Below are 13,068 nucleotides of genomic sequence, written 5' to 3'. Positions count from 1 at the left end.
TATTTCTCTAAGCAAACACAGTCTACTTTTTACATTTCTTTGCTTTATCATCCATTGAGTTGAGTTCAGCTAAACTTTTGTTTGTTTTTCTTGATAGTTCTTTACAGCTCAAAGCCAACTTTGAATGGTTGATAAATAACTGATTATTCTTCAAAAGAAAAATTCACTGTAAGACCATAACCTTCCAGATTCACTCCTCTTTCCTAATCCTCTATAGGCGGGAAGCCATGTTTTTGACAGGCACAGTACCTGCAGGTACCTTCCCTTCCCTGTTCGGTTTCACTTCTCCAAGGAACAGTAAGAGGTGATAACTGTTTTGAGAGACAACATCTTTGCTTTCCTTACCAAACTCTTGTCTCACTTTGATTAAGAATGACAATGAATTCTGTGACTTGGTGCCAATTCTCACCAAAGGATGGGAGTATGCCAGCCCTAAATAGTAGGCTGATTCTTGGATTGTACGACAGATCCACTGAAATTGAGAAGCATTAGAAACCATCATTCTTTATAATAATGATCACTAAACCACTCACCCAACCGCAGTCTGTCTCTTGGGAACTCCCATTTACTGCTGTCATAGGGAAGACGGTCACACTGCTCATCAAGAGGCATTTCCTCTGGATCCATTATAATTGACAGGTATCCTGTTTTAATATCTGTGGCATCAGGCTAAAAATTGGAAAAAATTATTCACAGTGTTTACTTTGCAATTCTAATGGGAGAGAGCTGTCATTTATAAGATGAAAAACAAGCTGGGGAGTTCCCTGTATTGCAGTCTTAGCTCTGAAATTTATTCTAAACCATAAATCCATCCCTTCAGTTTCTTGCCTCTCCTTTCTCCTTATCTGGGAAATAAATGTTTATGCATGTCTGTCACTCATCAGTGTTGGGCAGAGTCTTGGATTAATGTTGATAAACACTTTGAGGACACAAAATCTATTACTTTCTTATGGCTGTATTCTGTCAAAAACAGAATTTTTCTTGTGTAACTGTTTGTCTGCGTCATTGGTGAGATTGTCATTCAGATACTGAATATTATGAAATTAAAGGTGGAAACTTGGGGGGTTTGTATAGTTTGTGTGAAGCCAGGAGGCATGCAGCAGTGCTGTGTTGGTGGAACCACTGACATCTTTTCTTGTAAAAGGTCTGAAAGCTCCCAAGTGGCCTCTGAATTTAAAGTTAGTTGAGATCTGGTGAACATCGTTACTCTTAATGCTGCTCAGTGAGAAATCGTGATTTGGTAGAACCTGTGAACAGATTCAGGTGGGTGTGAAGTATAATAGCAAATTCCACAGTATTTGGGACAAGGAGCAAAAACATTAATTTAATCACTGTATTTGTGGCAAGAGTAGAAATTTTATTCAAGTATCAAGTATCAGCACTAGGACTGTATTTGGGTGAGCTTCAGAGCAGAGATCTGTGGTTGCCATTCTGTTTACAATTTGTTGTAGGAGAAACAGAGTAAAATTCCTCAAAATTTTCTGAGTCACAAAGAGAGGTAAAAGAATACCAGTGCATGGAGATAAAATAAACTCTGTGGTTTGGGCTCATCCTAGAATTTTTCTTTGAACAGTGCTCCCTACAATATCTGTGTTTCAGAGAAATCTTACTGGACAGCTTTTGAAATCGAGCCCTCATTTTAGGGGATTTAATGTTTTGTCTGCAAGTCTTGCAAGGCAGTTTGGCACATAAAAGAAAGAGTAGCCTGATTTTATGATACAGTGGAAGTGGGTAGAAATCTCACAAGTACAAGTGATCTTCCGGGAAGGCAGGGGACTGTCATCAGAAATCTTGGACTTAAATTTTATAGGAACAATCATCACAGTTTTTCTATTTGTCCCAAACATTCACATGACTTGCAGCCCTAAACGCTGGTGCTATGCATAAAAGGAGTCCAACCTCAGCACCTTTGTGCAATATGGAAGCTCTCTTACTTTTCTCAGTTTCCGAATGAAAAGGGTCAGAAGGAGCCAGAAGAGGGTAGCTGCAAGACCAGTGCAGACCAAAATGATAACTTCAATGTTGGATTTCTCTTCAGAACCTGTAGGTTAAACATACAGCCAGATTTTAAATATAGCCAAAGCCCATGATTGATCAATAATTCTCATCAGTCCAGCACAATGTATGAGTTTTACCTTAGCTTAGAGCTTACCTTGTATTTTAATGAAGGCTGATGTACTGTCTTGGCCCATGTCATTGGTTGCTTTGCATTCATAGAGCCCTTCATCATCCTTCTTCACTCTCTCAATGACCAGGGTATTATTTTCCATGGAAATTCCTGCAGTGAGGGATCTAGGTGAATTTTATTACAATAATCTACCTTCTTCCAAATGCTTTTAGGAGACAGAGCACTGAAGATGAGCTCCCATCCATACCTATATGCTGCTGTCAGGAATCATTTTAAGGCCATGTTCCTTACTGTGGTTTGGCAACAACCTGACACCAGTTTAGATTGCTGGGCATCACTTATCCTACAGTGAATGCAGCTGTTATCTTACTGCAAATAGACAGAGCCTGACAAAACTTTTATGGAATTTAGTGAAGTGGTGAAAAGGTAAGTTTTCTGAGAGCAACATTATATACTGAAAGAAAAGGGAACTCAAAGAAACTATTGGAGAAAGGCAGCATCTCAGAGGCTGTGGGAAGTGGTGGGAGTTCTACCATGTGAATGTGGTCATCAGGTTGTATGCTTCCCTGGAAAAATCCTGGCTTCACAGAAGGCCAGGAGCTAGTGGTGGGCTGCCAAGAGAGACATGACCTAGGGATGACCTATGAGAGGCTTCTCCACATTTAATTTACCTGCTTTTGTGGTATAAAACTGAGATCTTATCTGTTTCACTAGGGATGTGTTTGGGGCAAAAACAGGGAAGCATGTTGAGCTCTGAATCCGATTGGGAAGGGCATTTTGCACTGCAGGGTGTTCTGCCCATGAATTCTGTCCCTGTTAACAAGAGTACCACATAATTTACCATGTGCCCTGCTGAAATATTTACCCCGAGGTGTTTTTTCCAAATATTTTATTTATGTTTCCATTGGTTGGATGTTACATGCTTGTCCCTCTAGAATTATTTATAAAATTTCAGTAGCTATAAAGAGTTTCTGCTCAGAACACTCAGATCTGAATTATGTATGATCCTAGATTTCCTACCTAGATGCAAAATTAAAGTTACAGGACTAGCTACTGACATGGGTTCCTTCATGACTTGGAGGACATCTCAGGACAGAAAGACGAGGAGTTCCAGGTGCAGGTGAAGGAGCCCTGCCCCGTGCTCACAACAGCTGCTGCACCATTCTCCTTTCTGTGTTGTAAGAGATAAAGAACAGATGAGTGATACCACGGCAAGCCTTGGCCTGGCCATTGGATAGAACTGCATGGCATAAATTCATGGCAGTGCACTGTGACCAGCACCAGGGATGTGGCAGTTCAGGCCTGTGTTCTCAGAGCCTCCCAGCAAGTAGGGAGTTACAGTTTCATGCACAAACTGTTGCCTAGCGCAAGCAGACTGAGCAGCAGCACACTGTACTCCTCAATCTCACTAAAGCTATGCTAATGTCCTCAGATTGGCTAGCTGACTGCAGACACTGCTGCGTGCAGGAGGAAAGCTGCATGAGCAGGCAGTGAGTGGCAGCCAGTTGGCAGCTCAGCCCTTGAAGTCCAAGTCAGAGACTGCTGCAGGGGTCCGACGTGCTTGGATTTGTGCTCATGTTTCCTTTCGTGCCATGTCTGGTACCCCCACTCAGCCACGCTGGCAGTAGCTGTGGGGCTGCAGGTCCCTTCTAGTGGCAATCCCACAGAGCAATTTGTCACCATGAGTTAAAGCAGAGCTGTAGCAAGTGTGCTCACCTGATGCTGCTGAGATGGGGTAGCCATCCTTGCTCCATATAATCTGTGGCTCTGGTGTTCCACTGACTCTGCACTCCAGGATGATCTTGCCACTGATATTAACCTCCAGGTCTGTCAGATTCTGTAGGACATATGGAGCTGCCTTTGCTGCAGTCACAAAGGAAAACAATACACAGTAAGATTCCAAGAGGCATCTCCTACACCTTGTCCCCTGGGGCCAGCTGCAGAGATTGGGTAGCAAAATTCCCCCATACAATCATGGAAAGAGCTGACCTGGCTTATTTTTAAGCTGCTTAACCAAAGATTCAGCTCAACCTGGAACCTCCTTAAGTTTCTCATCCTATGAAGGAAGCAGAGCAGAGAATGGGCAGAGCAAGGGCAAAGTGGGTGCAAAACAAGAAGGGAGGAAGCAAAGAGGGATCTGTTCTAAGGATTTTGTCTCCATCATGAGAGGGGTTATCTGCTTACTGCAAAGTGTGTTAACCTCCACAGAATAGAATACATTATGTTCACTTAAAAAAGATATGGGAAAGTAATTGAATAAAATCTCTAGCATAAAAAATGCGTATTTTTTGTCAGTAAGGAGTAGCTGATGGGCGTTGGTACATTAAAAAAAAAACACAAATTTGAGAGCTGGTTTCTGTAGGAGAAGGAGGGCTGGTTTGGAGAGGTGTTTCCGTGGACATTTTTGAGAAAAACTGCATCTCTGACATGTGCCAGACAAACAACAGACCCCAGTAGTTCTCACAAAGCTGTGATTAAGACTGCAGATCTCCCATGGCTGTATTCCCAGTTTAACTGTGTTTTTCTCGTAGCCACTGTGTGTAGGTGTCTGCGTAGGTGGAAATTTGACTAAATGAATAAAATATCTGCCAGAGGAGAGAGCAGTGCATTGCTTGAATGCAAAGGGATCCTGGTGCCCCGTGGCAGGTGATGCTGGTGGTGGCTCTGGACAAGGCAGATGCCAGAGTGCTGCCATACGGCGTGGGATCTTTGCTCTGCGCTGTGGGATGGGGCAGCGCTCATGCCTCACTGTAGGCAGGAGTGCAGCCAGTGCTGCACAGCCTGATTCGTGGCAGGTGACAAGTGCTCGTGGCCACAGAGCTGCCACTTTGGTGTCTCATCACTCATTAATGAGAGTGGAGAAGCCAGTTTAGAAATCACTAACTTAGTTCTAAAGCACTCTGCTTGCTATGCCCTTGCTTGCTGCCATTTATTTCAGTTCTGCTCTATTTCAGTGCTTTGGGCTTTTCTTCACCTTTCTTCACTAGAAGCATGAGGCACTTTCTCAGCAGCACTTCTTCTGTAAGAAGGTTTCGAGTTGATCCCTCTCATTTTCTTTATTATGAAGCTGAAGAAATTTCACTCATTTTAGTGAGTTTGTGTGTGGTGCTGGAGGAAGTGTCTGGTCCTTTACAGCCAGAGCAACGAAACATGGCTCTGGGATCTGCAGTACTACTATTTTCATGGAAATAAAAGAGACGGGGGTTTGAGTGCATGTAAGAAAATGCTATTATAATGAAGTGCATCCCGTGTACCCAGAACAAGTGGTACACATCCCTAGTTTGTACACCTGACCAGATACATCTGTGGTTACACCAGGTATCTGTACCATCCTGGCAGCCCTCCCAAAGCCCCCCAGACCTGGGGTTGCAGTTCCAACAGATAGAGCTGTGCTGCTGCTAATGTGGTGGGAGTGTCTTTATTCCTCAGTCAGGACTAAACCTGTATCCAGCCTTTATCTCCAGGGAGATAAAGGCTGCTGAAATCACCTTTCTGAGTAAGGGGAACATTTTATACAAAACCAGTAATGGCTAGATGAATCGCATTCATGGCTAGGTGTCAAATCTCACACAAAAATATGAAAAACCACAAAGTGTGTACGAGGGCTGTCCCTAGGAAATGCTGCCCACCTTGTGCTTTGAGGGGCACTGGAGGGAGCCCAGTGTTTCTGCTTCCCCAGCAGCAGGACAATGCCACCCACCTCTGATAAGGAGCCGTGTGTGCTGCTCCAGCGTGCCGCTGCCGTTGTGCTGGTGCTGGGCACGGCACTTGTAGAGGCCGCTGTGCTCTTCTGTGACGTTTGCAATGATCAGGGTCAGGGAAATGGAGTAGGCGTCAGCGCTCCGGGTCAGAGAGCTGCCATGAGCCGCCCCCACGGAGGGGTAGGACCAGGCCAGGTTGCTGTAGATGTACCTGGAGGCCCGGCAGGTCAGCTGGGCAGTGCTCCCTGCAATGGCTGTGACTTGTGGGGCCGTCTGCAGCCCTGATGGCACATCTGCAGGAAAAGAAAATGTCTGCCATTAAGTTGCAATTGAGAATGACTTTGGGTGCCCATTTGCAACTTGATGATTGGATTTCAGTGAGCAGCCCCAACGGAACCAGCCACTCTAATGAGATCCGCATTTGCTTGTGCAAAGAGGCATTACATTTTCAAGTAATTAATTGAAAGTTTATATATAGAAGTAGTTAATGAACTAAGAGAGTTTAATCAAGAGACTCTGCTATGCAGGTAGATAAATGCGTTCATGACATCCTCTCTTTCTATCTGCTATCAGTGCTTGAAAGTGTAATTGCATTAGAGTAAAGAAACCTCTTCCCATTTCTCACAAGTAACACTCTCTTTCTTCACCACTGAACAATCTTCCCAATTCTCTCCTCTTTCACATGGATATTTATTTGATCTGTGGATGGACAAACTGGTCTAATGATGTACAAGTCCTTGAGGCTTTAATAGTTAGCACAGCAATACTTTGATGCAGATTCCAACCTATACACAAATGAATAAGCAGTTTCTTGCTATATTTTTAGTAACTTCTCATTTCAGAAAAAAATCAATTTTCCTGAATTGCCTAACTGAATCAATTTGAAGACAAGAAAAAATGTTTCTGAGTAGAATGCCAAAATCTGGCCTACAGACAATTCCTATTACTGCTTTAGCTGCCAGGGACCTGCAGTTAAATTATGTCTGCAAAATATTCTTTGCTCATTTTATTCTGTTAGTTTCACAATCTATGCACCCAAAATACTTGAATGAAAGTGCTTTGATAACCACAGTGGCCTGAGATTGTTCTTCTGTCTGTTAGGTCAGGATTCAGAAGCAGTTGAAATGGAGAGTTGGGAAGAATCCTTTAAAAATGTCACCTGGCACAGTACTGGGGTGGGACACCTTGAGAACACTAGTTCTGGTTTACCTTCTGAACACTTGCTTGCAATAAATCTGATGATAGACTGCTGCTTTACTACTGAGCTGTTAATAAGATGCTTTCTCCAATGGATGGCACTCGGAGGGGGACATCAGTTAAAGAGGAGCGACGATGCGTCACGTTTGCAGTCTGACAAATTCCACATGGGAGCTGGCATTTGGCCAGGGGTTCACACTGTAAACCCTTGCAAAAAGCTCTGTTGAAGCTATAATTGAGCATAAATAGCAAGGATGTTATAATAACCAATCTGCCTTATAATAGACTATATATTCTATGAGATACAAAGCCCTGAAGGAGATTTCAAATACGATTTAAAAATCTTCTTCACAAGTCATCTGGAATATAACCAATAACCTCAGTGATTTTTAAAGGCTGGCTCCAGAAATATTTTACAAAAATTCCGAAAAAGAGAAGAGAGCCCTCAGGCCACAGCTGTGGAAATTGTTTTCCTTTTCTTTTAATGAAATTTCAGCTTCCTTTATGCAGTTTTTTGTTAGGCTCAGTTGCTTCCTTTCTTAGTGCTAGCCGCACACTCAAGCTGACTTGTGTAACACATCCATCCTCCATCTGATGCCCTGTGGTTCCTACATATCAACATGACACTTAGCAACAAGGGGGAAAGTCTGAGGTGAGCAGTAATTCTCAAAATAGGAATAATTAAGGTTCAGTGAAAACAGTGGGATGTGGCATGAGCTGCATCCCTTGCATTCATCAAACCAAAACAGAGAAAAAGTGCCCCCTTTAGCTGACTTTTTCTTGCTTTCTTTTCTCAGTGTTTTTTATGATCTCCTGTGAGAGCTGTAGAACTGAACCAGGTGGGTTTTTGATTAGACTTGGTCCTTAGGTAAGCTCAATGGTCTGGAATCCTCTCCAGCCTGAATTATCCTTAGAGTTGGATCCCAGAGAAAGCATGCATGGATTCTAGGTAAAATGGTGAACTTGGAGCTTGGACATGCTTCCCAGAGTAAAACACTGTGAAGCCCTGCAAGCCTGCAAGGCAGACTGAACTCTACCCCAAAGAGGTTTGCATTGCAGCCCTTTTTGCTCTTTCCTCTACCCCTCAGGCAGGATCTTCTTCAGGAGCACTAATTCTCACAACTCGTAGCCCCATCTGTTTTGCAGGGTGTTACCATGAGTGGCTGTGGGAAAAGTCCACCAGGAGTACTGCATTTCTTGTGCAGGCACTGCCCTGGGCATGGTGCTCAACAGTGTCACCTTCCCGCTGAACCTCAGTAGTACAGGCTTTTTTTTCTGCCAACATTCTGGGAGCAGTAGAAGCACAGTTTTTCTTGTCCTTTCTCTTATGGACATTTTTTATTTAGCATTTTGAATATTTTGAGATGGAAGTTGTGCTATTCTCATCCATCTTGTTAGCCTTTCAAGCTCTTTCAGCTCCAACAGAATATTCACTGATTTTCATTACAGTGGAAGGAAAAAGGGAATAAAAGTTTCTCTTGCCCTCCTCTCTGTTCTTCCCTTACCTGGATTGTCTGGGAGTGGCTGCAGCGCTGGGAGCTGTAAGGCAGTTCCCCCCTTGCACTGCTTTGCTTACATGATCTTGAACCTGAGCAGTGGTTGACTTCCTCTCTCTGAACAGATACAGTGTTTTGTAAGACTCCCAGTAAGAGGGCTAGAAAAATGCTCTGTGGGGCCTTTTCTCTTTTATCAGCAGTCACCACACATTTGTCTTTCATATTGTGTTACAGTGTAGTAGCCGTGAATTGCACTCTCAACTGTGTGGGATTCCACGACAAAATAGGGAAATGAGCCATTGGGAGAAGGTAAAAAGTCAGCATAAATCAAAAGAAAGTCTGGCTCCAATTCTATTTACAAGGAATTAACTGGTTTTAATTTCCTGCGCTTTGCACAATAATCAGTGTAATTCAAATCTCTGCTCCTTTCCAGATTCCATCTCTGTGCCTGTCAGAGCAGAGGGGGCTCCGCCAGCCTCATTCATGTAGGGAGAGTGAGAAATAGGAAGGCAGAGCCCTGCCATCTGAAGCAGCACAGAGCTTTTCCTAAATTCTGTAAGCATGTTGGGAGTAAACAAAGTGAGAGTGGCAGCTCCAGAAAGGCCCAGTTCATTCGCTGGTCCAATATCTGATAGCAGATTTTTATCTCCTGTTTGTAATACACTATTTTCTTTCTGGTAGAAATTTTTCATTCAATTTTTCTGAATTATTTCTGCAATCAGATATGGGTTGAAAAAGGACTTTTGTTATTATTTATTATTCTTAGCATAATTCATTTATATTCTAAGAACATTTGGAAGTTTAGTATGGGTGGGATCCTGTTTTGTTGTATTTAGCACAATCGCTCAAGAGATAGAATCTGACTTACTGTGGAGCTATGGTAATACACAGCTGCTCTTTCCAAGGTGCAGAGCAGACAATTGGAAGCATGGTCACTGGGTGATATGGTTTCACATCTCCTTGGCCCCCTATATGGTTTGGTTTCAGTGTCATCTCCAAACCCCGATAACCTTTCACTGGAACAAATTTTACTGGCAAAGAAAAGATTTTAAAAATAGATTCCAGTGCTGTTTCTAGTGTCTGTGAGTTTTTGAGGGGTCTTTGCAGTGGAAGAACAAAATGGCTGTTGAAGTTATTGCATTGGGATAAATACATTTCTGCGGAACGTTCTAATGTTGACGTGTAAGCACCTGGCTGAAGACATTTCCCCACCAAGCAGATGCAGCTGGGCAACATCTGATTGAGTTTCCCTGTAACTCTGAGCCGTGTCCTGACAAAGCACTTCTATCCTGACCTACGGAACAAGTTTTTTGAGGAAAGAAGAGAGTCTAGCTAACCTATTTTCAGGTTTCTTAGCAGGGAGAAGTTAATTAACCTGAATTCAGCTGAAAAGTTTGAAAGCAATTCAGAAGCCATCAGATTGTTCTTCAGTAGGAGATAAAGGGAAATCATGTATTTAAAACCAACAAAGTGCTGAACTACTTGTGGAGCCCCACAGTTTGCAGCTGCTTTGCAGAGAACAAGGCTCAGTGGCTGACCGTAAGCTGCTGGGAACCTTTTTCTGGATGTTGACCTGAAGGCTCCTACACCACCTCTGTGCTCTGACAGTCTGGTTCAGCCTTCATCTCAGCTTTTAGGTTCAATCTGCATAAAATAAATCAGCCTAGCAGTTGCAAAATGTTTTTATTCTCACTTTCTATTCATCAAGATGTTCCTGAACTGTCAGTTTTGTATCAGGAAAAGTGAAAGTTTGAATTCTGAGGCAGGATCCATGATACAGCATATTACAGGTTATTCTACCACCTCTGCCAAACATACACCCCTTCTGTCACAGCAAAGCTTTTACTACCTTGGCAATGCTTACACACACAGCTTGCTTGGTGCCTTCTGCTTCTGAACTTGCCCCATTTAGTAGCTCCAAACTTCTCCCTGCACATCCTCCCAATAGCAGACCACGTGGTGAGAGCAATCCAGCAGCAGGTCAGTCTGGGGTTGCTGTACCACTGCAGCATGACCGACTTTAGGGCCAGGATGGCCAAATTTAGAAAGGTTGTGTTTCTTTCTAATCCATAAACAGCACTATTTTTAAACACACCATTTATACATGTCAGTCATGCTCAGTTAGCATCTGCCTCTTCCACACAATGACACACACTCCGTCTTTTCTTAGTGGGCAAGGATGTCTCCCCAAGCACTATTCAAATTGTAGTCTGTTTTGGTGAAAATGAAAAGCTTCCACCAGAACCAGTGTCAGCAGTTTTGCCAAGGTTTCATTTCCCTCATGATTAAAAATGTGTGATTAAAACGTTTGTGTCTCAAGATGCTGCTAGATTGATTTTAAAATATAAAATATGAAATATTAGCTCATTGTGGGGGAAAAACCAAAAATGTGCCAATTCAGTATTTTCCTGTAAAAGAATCTTTTCCAAAAGGCAAAAAATGAAAATAAGACATAGTTACGTAAAGTGCAAGCACTGTCTTAGCCCTTTAAGTGTGATTTTATGCAAGTTGCCTCTTTAGTTGCTGCAGCATTGGCTTTAGTTCCTAGATATTACGAAGTACAGTGGATGCTTTGGGAACATACTGCTTTGAGTAACGCATCCAAACATGATCACTCACAGACTCCAGAGCAGAAACAAACCCATATGAAACTCACTCTTGGAAGGAGTGAAGTGTAAAATTAATAACTGTTCTTCAACCCTTGTTGGTCAGGAATCTTGTGGATCTCTTATGTCTGTGCTTTGTTTCTCACCAGAGAACCTTCAAGGATTTTTTCCCAGATAAAAATAGTTAGGGCTTGGGAAGACATCTGAGTCTTAAAACTCCCTTCTGAATCCATACGGCATTGAGGTGGCACACAGAAGCTGTAACTAGAGATGAAAGCTCTACCCCATTATTATTATTGTACGTCCATGCAATAAGAATGGTGACGAGGCTCAGCGAGCACTTTGTTGACTAGTCTGATCTGTAATGTACTGAACTACTTTAGAGCAATGGAGTCAATGGAGGACACACAAGAGGCAGAGTAGTGCAGAGCATTGCCACAAATGAGCTTAGCCCTCAACTGGCTTTAAGGGGAAGAAAAATGGTGAGGACAAGACATTTACCTTCCAGGGCACTTCTGCACTCTTTGTTCTAAAAAATGTTATTTTGATGCAAATTTTGCCAGCCAGCATCCACTCATCCAGTAAGTGAGCACAGAAATGATTCAGTGTAGTCTGGAAAGCACTTGAACAAGGCTGTTCCCAGATTCTTTGCCTTTTTTAAACTCCCATTTCTCCTAAAAGCATGATGCAGGTCATGATCTCACTACCAAAGAATTTCTGTGTTAAAAGGTTAAGCACATATTTGTTTAGATTTGTGTTCTTTGGAGAAATAGCATGTCCACCTCCTCCCTCCTTAAAGGGCTCTGGAAAGGCTAATTGCTTGGGCAGGGATCTAATGTCACCACAGCCCCCAGTGATACTGGCCCTGAATTAGGTCTGAATATTGGCCTTGCTCACCTTTGCTATGTTCACTGAATTAACTGGAGGCCAGCTGTTTTCCTGAATCAGGGAGAGATCTCAAGCTTTTGGAAGTCTGCAAAAAACTTAGCTTAGCTTTTGCTAGCGGTTTCATAAGGACAGTGCTTTTGGAGTGCTTTAAAAACACAACATCTAAGGGTTCTCAGAAACGTTAACCAGCACTCCCCAGGCATGTGCAACTGTAAGGTAGATCACGTGATGAGCATCTATGTTTTGTATAGCGCCAGTCACTTGTGGTGTTTACCTGAGACATAGAACTCAATGCTCCTCTCTTCTTCACCAACCTTATTTGAGGCCACGCAGTAATAGATTCCTGATGTGCTGCTGTTTTCCATTGTTAGTGTGCTCACAATCTGCCAGGCAAAAAGAGAAAAGGTAGCAGAAAGGTTTGAGAACAGTGGACAAGGATGTGATTTATGGTAGAAAAACAGTTAATAAAAGAGCTTCCAGCAGTGTGTGAAGCTCATAAGCAGACAAGTGCTTGCATTAGTGTTTTGGTTTCTCATCTAGCATCACCTCATCCCAGTTAATTTTCTTCCCTCCTCATTTCTTTCCCTTCTCCTTCTTCCCATGACACCTCAGCCAAGGTCTGAGTGTGACAGCGTCAGCAAAGACACAAAGGGAAGGACCTGGAAAATTCAACTAAGACGCTGTAAATGAGCCACACTTTCACCTGTTTTCTGCCTTTCAGTTATGGTGTCCGTGGGTCACTATGTGGGAAGAAGGCTGTTTGTATGAATGTAATGTAAAGAAATTACAGAGATTTGCTTTGTTTTGATATAACCCCAGAAAAAGGAGTGATGCAGCCCCTTTGGAACACAGCTTACTCTTATAAATTGTCCTTGGAAGTACCTTGGTTCTATAATCCTTCCTCTGGGTTTCTCTGGACTTGTGCAGTGCAGAAAGAAACCCTGGGGAAGGCTTGCAGTAAGGCACTGGCAAATGAATAAAGAGGAGGTTCACAAGTGGGAAGGAGGGAGCACTTGTCCTGAGCTTCACCACACAGAAAAAGGAAGCAGCTC

At 42.9% G+C, this 13,068-nt stretch overlaps 2 protein-coding genes across 3 annotated transcripts in view; one reads left to right on the top strand and one right to left on the bottom strand.

Moving 5' to 3' along the window:
* The window catches only part of LOC116216936 (uncharacterized), a 245,225-nt gene that overhangs the window by 104,309 nt on the left and 127,848 nt on the right, over nucleotides 1-13,068 (top strand). The window lies entirely within an intron of this gene.
* Nucleotides 1-13,068, bottom strand: part of LOC100548043 (vascular endothelial growth factor receptor kdr-like) — a 120,763-nt gene that overhangs the window by 31,175 nt on the left and 76,520 nt on the right. The window contains exons 12-17 of the mRNA XM_085230389.1: nucleotides 12,291-12,399; nucleotides 5,829-6,122; nucleotides 3,845-3,991; nucleotides 2,153-2,278; nucleotides 1,935-2,041; nucleotides 534-669 (exon numbers count right to left, since the gene is read on the bottom strand). Of these exons, the coding sequence (XP_085086515.1) occupies nucleotides 534-669; nucleotides 1,935-2,041; nucleotides 2,153-2,278; nucleotides 3,845-3,991; nucleotides 5,829-6,122; nucleotides 12,291-12,399 (919 nt within the window). The remainder of the gene's footprint in view (nucleotides 1-533; nucleotides 670-1,934; nucleotides 2,042-2,152; nucleotides 2,279-3,844; nucleotides 3,992-5,828; nucleotides 6,123-12,290; nucleotides 12,400-13,068) is intronic.

The sequence above is a fragment of the Meleagris gallopavo genome, chromosome 9 (genome assembly GCF_905368555.1).
Source record: "Meleagris gallopavo chromosome 9, MGAL_WU_HG_1.1, whole genome shotgun sequence".
NCBI lineage: Eukaryota > Metazoa > Chordata > Aves > Galliformes > Phasianidae > Meleagris > Meleagris gallopavo.
Note: the sequence above shows the minus strand (reverse complement) of the source record. Positions and strands in the feature narration are given on the sequence as shown.